Source organism: Mytilus trossulus, chromosome 13 (genome assembly GCF_036588685.1).
Source record: "Mytilus trossulus isolate FHL-02 chromosome 13, PNRI_Mtr1.1.1.hap1, whole genome shotgun sequence".
In the NCBI taxonomy this organism is placed as follows: domain Eukaryota; kingdom Metazoa; phylum Mollusca; class Bivalvia; order Mytilida; family Mytilidae; genus Mytilus; species Mytilus trossulus.
Window position 1 is genome coordinate 22,074,672 of NC_086385.1, and position 16,972 is coordinate 22,091,643.

At 34.0% G+C, this 16,972-nt stretch overlaps 1 protein-coding gene across 1 annotated transcript; it reads right to left on the reverse strand.

Annotated features, from left to right (window-relative positions):
- Nucleotides 1-2,376: 2,376 nt before the first annotated feature.
- On the reverse strand, nucleotides 2,377-9,224 carry LOC134694768 (zinc finger protein 260-like). Its single transcript, XM_063555821.1, has 2 exons — nucleotides 9,148-9,224; nucleotides 2,377-4,205 (listed from the first exon to the last, which is right to left on the reverse strand). Exon 2 carries the CDS (start codon nucleotides 4,163-4,165, stop codon nucleotides 2,705-2,707), a length of 1,461 nt encoding a protein of 486 aa, XP_063411891.1. The 5' UTR covers nucleotides 4,166-4,205; nucleotides 9,148-9,224; the 3' UTR covers nucleotides 2,377-2,704.
- Between the last annotated feature and the right edge of the window lie 7,748 nt (nucleotides 9,225-16,972).

Sequence of the window (16,972 nt, forward strand, 5' to 3'; positions counted from 1 at the left end):
AAACAGTAAATCCGCAGATATTAACGACGACATACTATATAAATACAGACAACAGTAGTATACCGCTGTTCAAAATTCATAAATCAATTAAGAAAAAAAAGATCCGGGTTACAAACTAAAAATGAGGGAAAGACATCAAATATAAGGGGGAAACAACGACACAACAGAAACAGTAAAATGCAACACACACAGAAATGAACTATATGATAACAACAATTTTTCTGACTTGGTACAGAACATTTTAAGAAAGAATGGTGGGTTGAACAATGTTAAATATAACACTAAAGTAACATCATAACATGACAGGACAAATAAATGCAAGAACATTCAAGACAGAGACGTACGCAAATAAACATTACAATAAGACATTTCGTGCGTTTACTCTACATAAGACTCACCAGTGACGCTCAGATCAAAATAGTAAAGATAGCATAACAAGTATCAAGTTGAAGAGCTACAAGTGAAGTTTGTCTGGCGTTTGTCTAACGTATATGAAATGCACGCTACGAAGGAAAACGCCCCTTGAACGTACTTGAGACAGTTATTCATGCTTTAGGCGTGTCTGTGATATGTAATTACGGGGTGTTTCACTGAACTAGTATACAATTGTATTTTGGTGCCAGCTACGAGCCACCTCCACGAGTGTGGGATTTTCTTGCTGCATTAAAGACCCATAGGTGACCTTCGGCTGTTATCTGCATATTGAAAGGGTTGTTGTCTCTTTGAATTATTTCCCATTTCCATTCTCAATCTAATTGTACTACTTCTGAATTCACATTGTCTTGTAAATTCACGGACATATACCGCTATATAAGGTGAGAGCACGTTTTATTGAATGTAAGAATACGTTTGGATACGCAAATGATGCCTTTTAATCGTTCACAGACCGCTGAAACTACGTCAGGCTTATACTACAAACACGCTCCGCATACGTCAAAGTCGGAAGATCTTGATGCCTAAACTTGCCCTAAACATGTCTCATACTTATCTGTTGCGTTTTCCCACACATTTGTAAGCAGGTATACGCTTGATAAACGCTAGAGCTAGGTCACAATTGTACTGCTGCATAGAAATTTCCTGGAGATGAAGCGTTCACCGAGCGTTTATTTTTGCATTTTGACGTACTTCAAACGTATGCAATGTGGGTCTAACGGTTGCTTAGTGTTCCTATTGCGTGCATCTAACGTATACGGACTGAAGTCAATTTTCACTACGTCTGGTGCACGTCAGTCTTTATGCCAATGTGTGATGCTTGCATTACAGACAAAACGCGCGTCTTCGATATAAACATGTGAATTACGGTTTAAATGGTGAATCTTATTGAACTAGAGTTTTCCGATTTCGCTATATGTCAATCATACGAGTATGAAATAAAGCGAACTTTGTATAAAGAACTATATTTTAATTCGATTATATGATGAGTGTATATACAATTAAAATCACTCTTTACCCAAAATATCAGAGAAATGCGCTTAAAGTTGACCGATAAATCATAGAAAATGGTGTCAAGATCAGATGTCGCAACCCTGCCAGATGAACCAAAATACTTCATCATTGAACTATATATACCATGTATATTAAACTATGTAAACCGCTTAGAGCATTAGAGAAATAGACTTGAATAACGAAAACTTTAGCACGCTGAACAATGAACCAATCAAAGAGGAGATTTTTTTACACCCTTCCTTTCTCTAAATGTATTTGATTGGAACATGTCGTATGTACCATGCTATTGGGCCAAGATCAGATGGACCGAGTTACAGGGTCATAATCACAAGCAATCTTTACATTCATCAAATAAAATTGTCCATGTGCATTGTTTGTAAAAGTATCGGAGAAACTGACCAAAAGAATCTTCAAGATTCATTATAACAAGTGAACAAAAATGGCTGTATTCACACCTCAAAAACTATCTAAGGTTGCAAAAATAAACAAACACCTGAATTGCTCTTGATACTGTCCACTCAGTTATACCCTTTCACTCACCTATACTGAGTATAGTTCTGTAAATATATATTAGCAATAGCAATCAAGGAGCTTTTATATATCTAGTAGATATCAGGCCTTAAAACTTTTCCAATTGCACAGGTTAATCTGTACTCAGAGAAGTTTTTGAGGTCTAAATACAGCCATTTTTGTCTATTTTTTATGATTAACCTTATTCCATTTAAAAAAAAAACCATATCATAACTATAAATAATTCAAGTAGTACACGCGTTCGATACCAAACACACCTGACAATTGAACATCACTTGGTAACGACGTTCTTCGGATGTGAGACCGTAGATCCGTTAAAAAAACACTTATCTGGATTTTCATAAAAGAAATGTATGGTGTAATTCTATTTGTTGAAACAAAATAGACAACAACAAAGAGTTCATGATTTCGAATACAATTTTTTAACAAGTTCCCCTTTTTGATATCGAACAACAACATTCACATCTGACAATTAGTTTAAGCATCGTTAATACAATATGTCGCTTAACACTTTGATCACGAAAAATACCGATGGGGAAGAATGTAATTGTAGTGAATGCAATAAGCATAATAAGTGTCAACAGTTAAAGGCCTTTGTCGCTGTATCTACCATAACTAGAAGTTGTATATCAACGTCAAATAGCCAGTAGGTCTTTTATGATAATTTTCACTCCTCCACGCAAATTCTGCACCAGTAAAAATAAGTTACACTTATCACATTCAATGATTAAACGCTAAGTTTATTGCATTCATCACTCATGTATGCTTTATCATCTTTATCCGTGTGCTGTCTCTTGTGTTTGTAGAGATTACTACTTGTATTAAACAGTTTTCCACATATAGAACATGAATAGGGCTTTTCGCCCGTATGAGTTCTCATATGTACATGTAAGTTACTAGACTTAGTAAATCTCTTCCCACAAACGTCACAGTTATATGGTTTCTCACCTGTATGTGTTCTTATGTGTTCCTGTAAGCTACTAGAAGATGTAACTCCTTTATCGCAAATGTTACATTTATATGGTTTCTCACCTGTATGAGAACGTATGTGAGCCTTTCTCACACTGGTCGAAGAAAAATGCTTTCCACAGAAATAACATTCATAAGGTTTGTCACCACTATGCGTTCTAACGTGTTTTTGAAGATTACTGCAACTACTGAAATCTTTTTCACACAGATAGCATTTGTAAGGTTTGTCCCCAGTGTGTATTCGCAAATGTTCCTTTACGCTTCGTTTCTCACTGAATGATTTACCACATATTTCGCATTTAAATGGTTTTTCCCCAGTATGTGTCCTCACATGTGCTTCAAGAATACTAATTGCTGCAAATCCCTTTCCACACGCAAAACATTTGAAACGTCTTCGATCCCTTCTGATGTGTAAATTTAATGTTCCGCTTGGGTAGAGATCATTAGAAGATTTTTCAGCAATATGTCCCTTAAGGTTTTTGATGAAATCAAGATCATTTCCTTCACCTTTATTGATCTTAGAAATCTCAGTGATATCAACTCCTTTGGTGTGATCTGGTTTATCGGCGATATCAACTCCTTTGGTGTGATCTGGTTTATCGGCGATATCAACTCCTTTGGTGTGATCTGTTTTATCGGCTATACCACTTCCGTTGCTGTTATCTGGTTTCTGAACGGTATTAGAGGGGTTGATGTGATCTGGTTTATTTGCGATATCTCCCGTTATGGTATTATATGTTATATCACCTGCATGTTTTCTCTTGTGACTCCTCAGATTAGGTTTGGTGTAAAATCCTTTTCCACATACATCACAGTTGTATTTCTTTTCACCTGTATGCATTCTCATTACATGTTCCAGTAAGCAGGATTTCAGACGGAAACACTTACCACATGTTTTACATTCGTGATGTTTTTCCCCTGTATGTATTCCCATGTGTGTACGTAGATTACTGCTCTGACTAAAACCTTTACCACATTCATCACATATATACGGTTTATCACCTGTGTGTGTTCTTATGTGTTTCTGTAGGTCTCCATTACTTTCAAACAACTTATTACAGTAATTACATTTAAAATACTTGTCACTGCTTTGTTCTCCCCTTTGTTTGCTAGGGTCAACTATCTGATAAAATACGCTGCCTGAAATGTGTGTTGCTATTTCCATCTGTAATAGATTGTCTTGAATTGGATCCTTACCACACAGCGGGATTCCAGCCATAATTTAGGACTTCGTGCACCTGAAACACCAGAAGTTCGATCTGAAAAACAAATATATATACACTGTAAATGTAATAATACTGTCTCCCACTCTACCACCAAATAACTGATACAAAAACTGGTTGTCTCAATATTTTAGGACAAAAATATGAGTGGTATTGAAATATCAATACTTTAACGTGTAAAATATGCAAAATATTCTAAGTCAATAAATCCATACCAATGATAATACAGCTTTATGCCAAATATCACAGTCTTATCAGAAGTAGTTCCTCTTTAAGTTACCTGAATGTAAATTGTGCAAAAGTTTCAAAATCAATAAAAACATACTGCAGGGAAAGGACGAAACTTGGAGTTAACATGTGCTAGCCTAATGCTTATACCACTGCACAAAAATATTGACCTTCTGTGTGTGGCTCCTCTCAAACTGGCCTACTCACAAATTCTAACATGTAAAAGAGGGACGAAAGACACCGGATGGACAATCAAACTCATACATTAAAAATAAACTGACAACGCAATGGCTAAAAATAAAATGATCAAACAGACAAATAATAGTCAAGAAGACACAACATAGAAAACAAAAGACTAAGCAACACGAACCCCACCAAAGAACCGGGGACGATCACAGGTGCTCCGGAAAGGTAAGCAGGTCCTGCTCCACATGTGACACCCATCGTAATGCTTGTGTTGTTATAAATCCGGTAAATAGTCTTATTCGGTATGTAACAAGCGTGAAAGGGAAAGGGTATTGTAGTTACCACATAAGGAACATATTCGATATCATCTGAGAAACGGTTATTCCATAACGGTCAACCAAATCGTGATAGCGTCCGTAAAATTTACGAAGTAATGATTTCAACTTCACCATTTGAAACTCTTCATTTCATAGCTTCCTTGTGAGCAGCAATCCTCTATCAAGGGAATCATGATAAGAAATACAAGCCCGGTATCGTATCATATGGGATATATATATGTATTCCGTATGCAGGCGCTGCATCGAAATGGAAAGTTCACAATCAAGGAAGCTGACATTATCTCTTTTGTCGTAAAGTTTTGTTTTCAACCTACCCTCATTGTCAATTTCTATATGTAAGGCAAAATATGAGGCAGACCTATATTTAAACTGTATATGTAGTATCTTTTTTCGATGGGATAGATTTGTTTAATGTAGTCACCAAATTTTGAATTATTTGAGAAAACATCATCTATACACCTGGAAAAAAGTATTGCAACACCAAATTCAAATTCAAATTCAAAAAATACTTTTTATTTTTTGGTAAATAATTTGTTGAAATAAAACTAGTTAAACATTATGTAAATATCACCTGAGTTTAATCAATAAATATCGACTCTATCAGTTCTTATCTGCTCATGCAGCTACTGTACTCGTAAACACTAAAACAGATGTTTTAATCCTCATTGTTTTCAACACTTAAAATAACCAAGTTTATAAATTTATGTTATTGACACCTTGTAATTGGTCATCCACAACTCATAACTGCAGCAAGATGGCAGATATCCAGCATGCGGGAAGCAGGTGTGTCGCTGTGATAATTCACGGCACGTATTGTTGGTCATCTCCATTCCACTATAAGTCGTTTTGAGAATAAAAATCAGGCAAGAAACGATGTTAAAGACCTTCCGAGGTCAAGAAGACCCCCCTATAACATCTGCTAGGGAAAATTAAGCATAATAAAGGTTGGTCAGAAGGAAACCAATTGCAAACAATACAATCCTAAAAAGAGAATAATGACCATAAAGGAGCCTTAAAACAAGAACTGTTCAAGATCGGTTCATCGCTACTGGATATCGTGCGATAATACCATTTCGGGGACCTTTGCCTACCAACAGACACACAGATGCCCGTATCCAATATAGTGCAGATCTCGCCAAAGTTGGAAATTAACGTCGTGGAGGAAGATCCATTGTCCCAATTGAATTCGGTTTATCTTCCTTGGCCCCATTGTAGCCCGAATTGGAACCATATCGAGCATAAATGGGACACTATTGGGCGTAAAGTGCACGAAAGGACACCCAGTTCAAACAGGTCATGAAATAAACAATACCCTTCGTCAAGAATGGCTGATGCTAGCTTAGCAACAAATGAGTCGACTTATGGCAGGAATCAGAAGACGTTAAGATGCCGATATCTGTTTGAATGGAAGCTGCGCACAAAGTACTAATTCTTTGGCGTATAACGATCAACCATGATGTGAACAATCATCCAAAGATTAATTTTGAAATGCCTGACATTGTAAAGTTCGACTACAGTAAAACTTGTAAAATGCATTTTTTTGTACAAAAAATACTTCATTTTGTTATAAAAATTGTGGATGATAAAACCTTTTTTTTCATACATTTTTTGTTCGTTTTAAAGCCAATGTTATCATTTACTACGTTTCAATATTATTTTACAAATATTTTATCATATTCCATCCAAAATAAGAGACTGATTTTTCAAGTTTTAAAAAATCAAGGTGTTGCAATACTTTTTTCCATGTGTATATATAGCAGAACGTAAAGTTAAAAGGTATTGCTAACTAAGGTCGGCAAGAACAGGGACACAATTGGTTCCCATTGGAGTTCCAGCAGTCTGTTGAACATACGTCCTCCAAACGTAACAAATATGTTGTCAATCAAGAAATCAAGCATCTCGATAATGTCAGTTTCAGAGATTTTTTTGTTTGAATCAGAGTGATTTTTTACAAAGTAGGATTAATCCCTCCCCAAGACAAGATACTTGTATCTACGTTCGCCATTCTCTTTAATGAAACAAAGTAATACCAACTCTTTCAATTTGTATTTTAGTTTGGACGTGTTGGAATGGGGAATACTTGTGAAAAAAGTAGAAAAGTCAATTGTTTTAATACTTTTGCCAGATGAGAGAGTCTTTAATACTCTTATATTGTATGGATATGTACTGTAAAGGATCTTTGGATTTTATACTATCAACATCTGATTCACGCCACCTCTAGGATAGGCAGTTTCACAATAACTTTTTTTTGATTGCCGATAAAATAGATGTTAATAATTTCGAAAGAGTTTTCGTGGAGCAGTTGGAAGACCCAGCAATATACCGTTGTTTGTAAGGACACTTCTGTAGTTTAGGTATCCAATATAGTGATGGAAGGTCCAGTTCTCCGTCTTTGGTTGAAATTCCAAAGGAACATAGAACAGACATATGCTTATCATGATTATATCCTGGACTTCCTCTTTGGTGAGTGTCGTGAGGGTATATGTTGAGTTTTCAAGTGAATTGTCAATACCTAATTCTTTTATCAAGCAGTTTATGCAATGATATTTACACACAAAATCAATATAATTGTTTGGGGCTTTATCTGAGGGGACATCAACACATTTGTCATGGAGGGAGGACAAGTGTTTTGCAACATTAACATGATTAAACTACACAATTATTTAATTCTTGCAGTTTCCTTATTTTTTGGGGAAAGATAATTCTTCATTTCATGATAAAAATCCAAGATCTCTTCAAAAAGCTTTTGTTTTAGGTCATTTCATAGTTCTAAATTTAATGTAGACAGGGGGGTCTATTAAACTTTCACAAAGGTAATCTTACTTCATTTGTAATTGGCCATAAAATATAGAGAAAAGAAATACACTTCAGTTGATAACTGTTTTCTTTTTTAACTACTAGAATATTATACAATTACTGTTTTTTGATAAGGTAAACATGGTAAATATGTAGTTTTTATTGACTTTTGAAAAACTGATATTCACTGAGGCCAACAGACAAAGTAAATATCAGTTTTTCAAAAGTCAATGAACCCATATAAAACAAAAGACAGTATTTTTTTTAATTTTAAACCAATTGTACATCAAAGGTTTTCTTTACCAAAATTATGCATGTAAAAGCATGCAACGATTTCCCTGGTGAATATACTTTTTCTGCAGGTGAATATGCTTATTTATTCAAAATCCAATTCCCATTCATATACAGAAACCTACTAAAATTTTAACAATATGGAGGAACAGTAATAAATGTAATTACTTGATTTAATTTAAAGAATGTTTGTGATATGTTTTCGGTCTATGAATAAATAACATAAAAAATGTAGTGTACACTGAATACCTGTGTAGCTGGTTAATTTTTTTAAAGTGTGTGAATCACATTTGAGGGGGGATAGGAGAGGTCCTGATCCCGAAATCCCGGGCTTAAAGACAAGAAGTCCCGTAATAAAGGTCATATCCCCCCCCCCCCCCTACATTTTGTATGTTATTTCGAACAAGATAAAAAAAATATTAAAGTTATTTCTTATAATTCAATTTTAAAATTCCATTCTACACTGGAGTTAACCATGAAAAAATGTTGATGAAGTCATGGTCACATGACTTAATTATGTCTATAAGCTGATAAACAAAACAATGTCAGCCAATCAGAAGACGCTTTCCATCCAAAATTAAATTATTCTTTTTGTTGAAATTTTTTATAGTACTTTTCAAAAGTAAATATCATTTTAAATTTCACTCTTCACAAAGATCCAGCAAAATGACAAATTCACTATATCATGTATATGTTGGTGCCAGGATACAGAAACAGGCTTTTTTGCTGGCTTGAATTAAGTTATTTTAATCAGAGGCAAAATAGAAAATTTTCTAGCACCGGCAAAGCCACTGACTGAAGATATTATTTATAAATTATAACATATTTTTTGTATTTTATTCATAAACAACATTAAAATTTAAAAATGTCTGTAAAAATGAGTTTGTTTTCCTACAAAATAATATAACACCAAAACAACGATTTTACACGTTGTTTTGTAACAGATACAAATATATATTTATGTATTAGCTGTTAAGAGGCGTTCCATACTTTTGTGCAACTAATCATAATAAAAACAACAAATAACTGAACGTTCGTCTTATAAAAGGCAGAAATAAAAACATCAACATCATAAAAGCTATGATGCGATTTGACAAACAATATAATCGATTACACATGCATTAGGAGTTCAAACTTACGATAATGATTCAACTGTAGAAATAAAATGTAAAATGAGCTTGGCTCAAACAAAGGGAGATTATCCATCGATATAAACTACGATGCGCAATTGGCGTAGTCTTTAACTCCTCTTAAAAATCGATGTAACGTTTAATAAAAGCTTAATTTTACATCTTGCCACCCCCTACAATTCATGATAAAGATAAGATAAATTTATTGATCAGTTTTAAATCAAAACGGAATATAATTTAGATAAAAATGTGACACAAATACACATTTAAGTAGTACAACTCATGATTGACATAACCTGAGATTACTATAATTATTGTTATAGTAATCTCAGACGTAACTGAGGCTGGCCGTCGTGAAAATCATGTGACAACCTGGAACGGTCTGCTGAAACAAAGAAAACACATAACTTTTTTTATTTTTTTTTTTTATTTTTTTAATGTTAGTAAATGCAAGGCAGATCTAGGAAACATGTTTCTACCCCAATTAGTATAACAATCATGATATTTAGAATGAACATATGATATGCAGCTATATAACCCCAATCATAATTACATGCAATAGACCACTTTCGAGTTCATCCGTCACCGGAAAAAAACTCGTCAATTATACGCGCCTTTACGCGAAAAATAACTGAACGTTCGTCTTATAAAAGGCAGAAATAAAAACATCAACATCATAAAAGCTATGATGCGATTTGACAAACAATATAATCGATTACACATGAATTAGGAGTTCAAACTTACGATAATGATTCAACTGTAGAAATAAAATGTAAAATGAGCTTGGCTCAAACAAAGGGAGATTATCCATCGATATAAACTACGATGCGCAATTGGCGTAGTCTTTAACTCCTCTTAAAAATCGATGTAACGTTTAATAAAAGCTTAATTTTACATCTTGCCACCCCCTACAATTCATGATAAAGATAAGATAAATTTATTGATCAGTTTTAAATCAAAACGGAATATAATTTAGATAAAAATGTGACACAAATACACATTTAAGTAGTACAACTCATGATTGACATAACCTGAGATTACTATAATTATTGTTATAGTAATCTCAGACGTAACTGAGGCTGGCCGTCGTGAAAATCATGTGACAACCTGGAACGGTCTGCTGAAACAAAGAAAACACATAACTTTTTTTATTTTTTTTTTTTATTTTTTTAATGTTAGTAAATGCAAGGCAGATCTAGGAAACATGTTTCTACCCCAATTAGTATAACAATCATGATATTTAGAATGAACATATGATATGCAGCTATATAACCCCAATCATAATTACATGCAATAGACCACTTTCGAGTTCATCCGTCACCGGAAAAAAACTCGTCAATTATACGCGCCTTTACGCGAAAAATAACTGAACGTTCGTCTTATAAAAGGCAGAAATAAAAACATCAACATCATAAAAGCTATGATGCGATTTGACAAACAATATAATCGATTACACATGAATTAGGAGTTCAAACTTACGATAATGATTCAACTGTAGAAATAAAATGTAAAATGAGCTTGGCTCAAACAAAGGGAGATTATCCATCGATATAAACTACGATGCGCAATTGGCGTAGTCTTTAACTCCTCTTAAAAATCGATGTAACGTTTAATAAAAGCTTAATTTTACATCTTGCCACCCCCTACAATTCATGATAAAGATAAGATAAATTTATTGATCAGTTTTAAATCAAAACGGAATATAATTTAGATAAAAATGTGACACAAATACACATTTAAGTAGTACAACTCATGATTGACATAACCTGAGATTACTATAATTATTGTTATAGTAATCTCAGACGTAACTGAGGCTGGCCGTCGTGAAAATCATGTGACAACCTGGAACGGTCTGCTGAAACAAAGAAAACACATAACTTTTTTTATTTTTTTTTTTTATTTTTTTAATGTTAGTAAATGCAAGGCAGATCTAGGAAACATGTTTCTACCCCAATTAGTATAACAATCATGATATTTAGAATGAACATATGATATGCAGCTATATAACCCCAATCATAATTACATGCAATAGACCACTTTCGAGTTCATCCGTCACCGGAAAAAAACTCGTCAATTATACGCGCCTTTATCATCGTCATTTGTGCGTTTAGGGGCGTCGTCACTTCCATTCCAATGGTGAGCGAGTGGTTGGAAAACTATAATTCTATATTGTACGAATTATTCGGCAAATTGAATTCTCAAAATTGACAATCAACACTGCTGTCATTAGGGAATTGTCAGTAAGTACCTACAGAGCAACCATTATTTCTAGTTTATCCTGCACAAGGACGATCACTAAGACGCTTGATGAACGTAAATAGTGCAGGAATACAGGCGTGCCCCTCTATCTGGTAAATGACGTCATAAAGGCGTGCATAATTGACGAGTTTTTGCCGGTGACGGATGAACTCGAAAGTGGTCTATTCCAATGATTCTGCTCGATGTTCGGGTTGATGTCTTTTTAACAAATTCGTAGTTTAAATTCTCAATTTTATATGCGGATCCTGGATGGGTGGGGATGGGGTGGTGGATGGCTGGCACATCCGCTCTTGATGGAAAAAAATGGTTGATTATATAGGGAATCACTAAAGCATGACTGGATCAGGCCGTCGGTGCCCCCTTCTTTGAAAAAGTTCTAGATCCGCCCCTTGATTTATTTAGTTTATGTGAACAACTTAGCAGTTCCATGTTACCGTCATGTTGACAAAGCGCCTGTAAGAACCACAACGAAGATTATTTTTGGCAGCTTTTTTTCATCACGGTAAGACCCTAAACGCATAATCACCATTTCACTATATATATAAAAGAAGATGTGATATGATTGCCAATGAGACAACTATCCACAAAAGACCAAAATGACACAAACATTAACAATTATAGGTCACCGTACGGCCTTCAACAATGAGCAAAGCCCATACCGCATATATATAGTCAGCTATAAAGGCCCCGATAAGACAATGTAAAACAATTCAAGCGAGAAAACTAACGGCCTTGTTTATGTAAAAAAAAATGAACGAAAAACAAATATGTAACATATAAACAAACGACAACCACTGAATTACAGACTCCTGACTTGGGATAGGCACATACATAAATATTGTGGCGGGGTTAAACATGTTAGCGGGATCCCAACCCTCCCCTAACCTGGGACAGTTGTATAACAGTACAACATAAGAACGAACTATAAAAATCAGTGGAAAAAGGCTTAACTCATCAGATATAAAAAATAATAATAGAGGACGTGGCGGGGTACTTGTTATTTGGGTGGAGAATTGTCTAATTGGCACTCACACCACATCTTCCTATATCTATGTAGAAAGCTGATACATGTACGATTCAGGATATACCTGGTTTCTATGAAGTTGAATAAAGGCAACAGTAGTATACCGCTGTCCAAAACTCATAAATCCATGGACAAAAAACAAAATCGGGGTAACAAACTAAAACCGAGGGAAACGCATTAAATATAAGAGAACAACGACACAACACCGAAACGTAACACACACAGAAACGGACCAAGCATCAGACAAAACACCAAGTTAAACTGAAGGTAAAATATTTAGAAAGCTGTGAAACGCATACTTACAAAGACACAACAAGAAATACTCTAACAGGAGAATGTTGAGAGGCCGCATTATTTTGACTTCAAAATGCATTGCTCAGGAGAGAAATAGGCATCCATTTATTGCTTCCGCAATCATCATGGTGCGTTGTTGTATCAGTTACAGGGGATATAGTGATAACTTAACAACAGATTGTTCTGACTGATAGCCATTCAAACTTGGCCCTTGATTTCTTATGAAGTTCCTATTGTGACATCATGAAAAGGCTACCATATCCGGTGCCGTCACATACATGGCATATAAAGAACACAACTTTCTGCAAATCTTTGATGAGTAAGTATAGACTTTGTTTAGATGTCGTTTAAAAATCACAAGAGCAGTAGATTATTCACATTATCGCGTGTATTACGATATTTCTCAACTCTCAGCAATAAAATCTTATAAGTATCTCGCGTATAAATTTATCGAGTTATCGAGTCATTTTCAGTGTTTACTAGACCAGTTTTTTTTTTGGCAGTGGCTATTTTGCCGGCTCCGAAAAAGTTGTCTCGGTCAGGTGTTATTCCACCAATTAAAAGTCCTATCTGTTCAACCACATTTTGCCAGTTTCACAGCTTTCTAAATATTTTACCTAAAGTTTAACTTCATAGAAACCAGGCTTATCATATATCTTTATTTGCCAAACATACAAAAACCAATTTTGGTTGTGGCAAATACATTGACAAACAAACGTAATGAAACATAATGAAAACTCGACAATATTATAAGAAATATGATAAAAACAGTTACTGTTCTCCTTTCCTCAGTTTATCCTGAATCGTACATGTATCAGCTTTCTACATAGATATAGGAAGATGTGGTGTGAGTACCAATGAGACAACTCTCCATCCAATAAAACAATTTTAAAAAAGTAAACCATTATAGCTATATAGGTCAATGTACGGCCTTCAACATGGAGCATTGGCTCACACCGACTAACAAGCTATAAAGGGCCCCAAAATTACTCTAGTTAAACCATTCAAACGGGAAAACCAACGGTCTAATCTATATAAAAAAAAACGAAAAACGAGAAACACGTATAAATTACATAAACAAACGACAACTAAATCATATAAAAAATAAAAGGTATTCCAAATAGAGGCACAAATGTACTACTAAAATAACCCCTGGTTTTCTGGAAATCTTGAATATGTATACTATGGAGTGCATTAATCCTCAATTTTGAATGCAAACTCATTAACAACTAAATTTTAGCTCAAAATGGTCTTAATATATTTCTCTTTCACCAAAAGTTTCATTTCTGCCAGTTTGTTGGTGAGTTTAAGTAAACAATGATGGTGACCATCTGCTGTTGTTTTTTTATTTGGTCGGGTTGTTGTCTCTTTGACACATTCCCCATTTCTATTCTCAATTTTAATGATATCAAATGCGCTATTTTTTGTCCGAGTAGGCCTACTTTCACTACGTTCTAAATTTGAGGGAGTAATTTGTTGAATGACACCTTCACGCCATTCTGCAGACTCTGGCAAAACAGCGTTTTATAAAGAGTCTCGCTATTTTTCCGGTATTATTTTCAGGTATTTAAAGACTATATAAAATATATTTTTTAAGGAAACTATTTATGCACAAATGATATATATATGTTTATATATGGAATGAGTGTAAGGAATACATGAATCTCTAGCAGATTTAATCTGACCTTGACTTTTTTTTTTTTATTGTTTACCGGTTAAGTCTCTTTCTCAGATACTATAATCAATTTCCTTGACCAGTCCACTATATTTGTTTTCTTAACTTTAATATAAATTGAAATTAACTACATGTCTGTCTAGCACGTTTGACATTGACCTCATTTCAATGCTTCATTGGTCAATATTATTTTTCAAGGTTTTGTCGTTTTATCGAGTACTATGATAGAGGGTCTGGAATGGGGGGGGGGGGTCTGTTATTCTGTAAACATTTAATTTTCACCCCTTTTTTCTTTATTCGTCAAGAAATTAACCACTTTTTTCTCTTATCTTCAAACAATTAGACCACGCATTACTCTAATCTTCATTTTTTTTGCCCATTATTCTCTAATCTTCATTTTTTAAGGGCATCATTCTTTAATCATTTAACCCCATATGAACCCTATGATAGTCAATCATCTTTAGTTTAAATGTTATCTGGCAGATTTATCGGACCCTGGCCTAAATTCTCTGGTTTCATTGGTCAATGTTTATTTTAAATAACTTAGTCTGTTATTATGATCTAATACAGGCAACATGCTTACTATAGTTGGTGTATTTTATGATTGTAGGGTGTACATATACATGTATATAGGAAGATGTGGTATGAGTGCCAATGAGACAACTCTCCATCCAAGAAACAATTTATAAAAGCAAACCATTATAGGTCAAGGTATGGCATTTAACACGGAGCCTTGGGTCACACCGAACAGTACCCCAAAAACTACTATTGTAAAATCAATCAAACGGGAAAACCAACGGTCTAATCTATATAAAAAACGAGAAACGAGAAACACTTATTAACCACATAGACAGACGGCAATCACTGAACATCAGATTCCTGACTTAGGACAGGTGCAAACAATTGAAGCGGGATTAAACGTTTTATTGGTACCAATGTCTGTTTAGCAGTGTTCATATATGACCTTGGCCTCAGTTATTCGAATCATTGATAATGTTATAAATGTGCGTGATATATACTTGTAGAAAAACCTTCATGCAACACAAATTGAATCACTATAAGTTAAACAGGCATGCATGTCACTTCAGCGTATGCATTCTTGTAACAATCAGAGATGAATGAAGACCCCAATCATCTTAAACCACCCAATTCGATTTATCATTGTGAAAAAGGTTCGATCAAACTTTATTATTATTTTCTTCTTCTAGAAACATGTTGAAACTGTAACGAGTGTACCTACTGACATGAATAGAAGTTTTTCAATTAAATATTTTTGATGTAATTTTTAAAATAAGTAGTGTTTCAAATTAATGTCCGAAGTTTAATAATCAACAACAGCGCGTATCATATACGTGGTCATATTTCTTATAAAATTGACACTTTCATAATGATCTTGGTAATTAAATGTAATCTATATTTGGAATGGATATTAACAAACGAATTTCAAGGATAAATTGTCTCATTTACATGATTTAAAGTTCGTATAATTTAAGATAAATGAAGATTCTGTTTAATTGGATATATCTACTTTCCTCCACAAATGTGTCATATTTGCTTAAAATTGATAAAAAACAGCATTATTGTATTTGTAATTGTGTTATTCGGTTCTCTCGTATATAACAAAATGTCACTACTGTAGCTGAGCGTTTGGATGGAGTTAAATTAAAGAATAATGCCCTAAAAAATGAAGATTAGAGAATAACAGGCAAAAAAAATAATATTACAGACAAAAGGGGTTAATTTTTGGAAGATTAGAGAAAAATGAGGCTAATTTTTAAGGATTCGAGAAAAAAAGGGGTGAAAATAAAATGTTTACAGAGTAACAGATACCCCCTTAAATCCAGACCCTCACAGCTTTGCAGTTAAATGACTTTGCAGATTAATCACAAAATTTAGAATTAGGATATATTAATTGTAAAGTCCAAAGCAGGAGTAAATTAATAATTATTTAAGACACAAATCAATTTCACAGTTGTTAAATCAATTTAGATACAGATATATTGATGCTGTATTTTACTTTTCGGTCCAATCTATATAACCAACCTATTCTGGATAAACCCATCTTATCCTTTGGTCCTATTAGACATACTTGACACTGATAGATACTCGTAAAATAGAATCGTCAAAAATAAAGACCACTTTGAACTTGAAATTATAGAAAGTGTTGATTTGAGAATTACATTGCAGAATTTTACGATATGCCGAAGCTTATTATTTCACAAATTAATTAAATCAAGATTACGTACAAGATCGTCCATGTTGTTTTCAAAATGTTAACGCGTGGATGTCGTCGCCTTTTATATAAACGGAGAGAGACATAAATCCTACAACAATGAAATTCACATATGTTAGTTTGAATAAGTTTGTTTTTTTTTGTTACGGACGCACGGTTTTGGTGCCATTTAGATGTTAATTTGTAAATGACTGTGTATTTTTCAATGAAACGTTCTTTTAAATAAAGTCAGTCAGTTGGTCTATCGCACGTGTTTTAATAGTTTGGTACACACAAAAAGTTGTAACAAAATGGAAATTATTCTGGTTTATACTGTTTAATTCACTATTTTAATGTCCTGGTTTTACTT

Excerpts from the sequence above, each read along its gene's own strand:
- LOC134694768 (XM_063555821.1), bottom strand. The coding sequence starts at position 4,165 with ATGGCTGGAATCCCGCTGTGTGGTAAGGATCCAATTCAAGACAATCTA.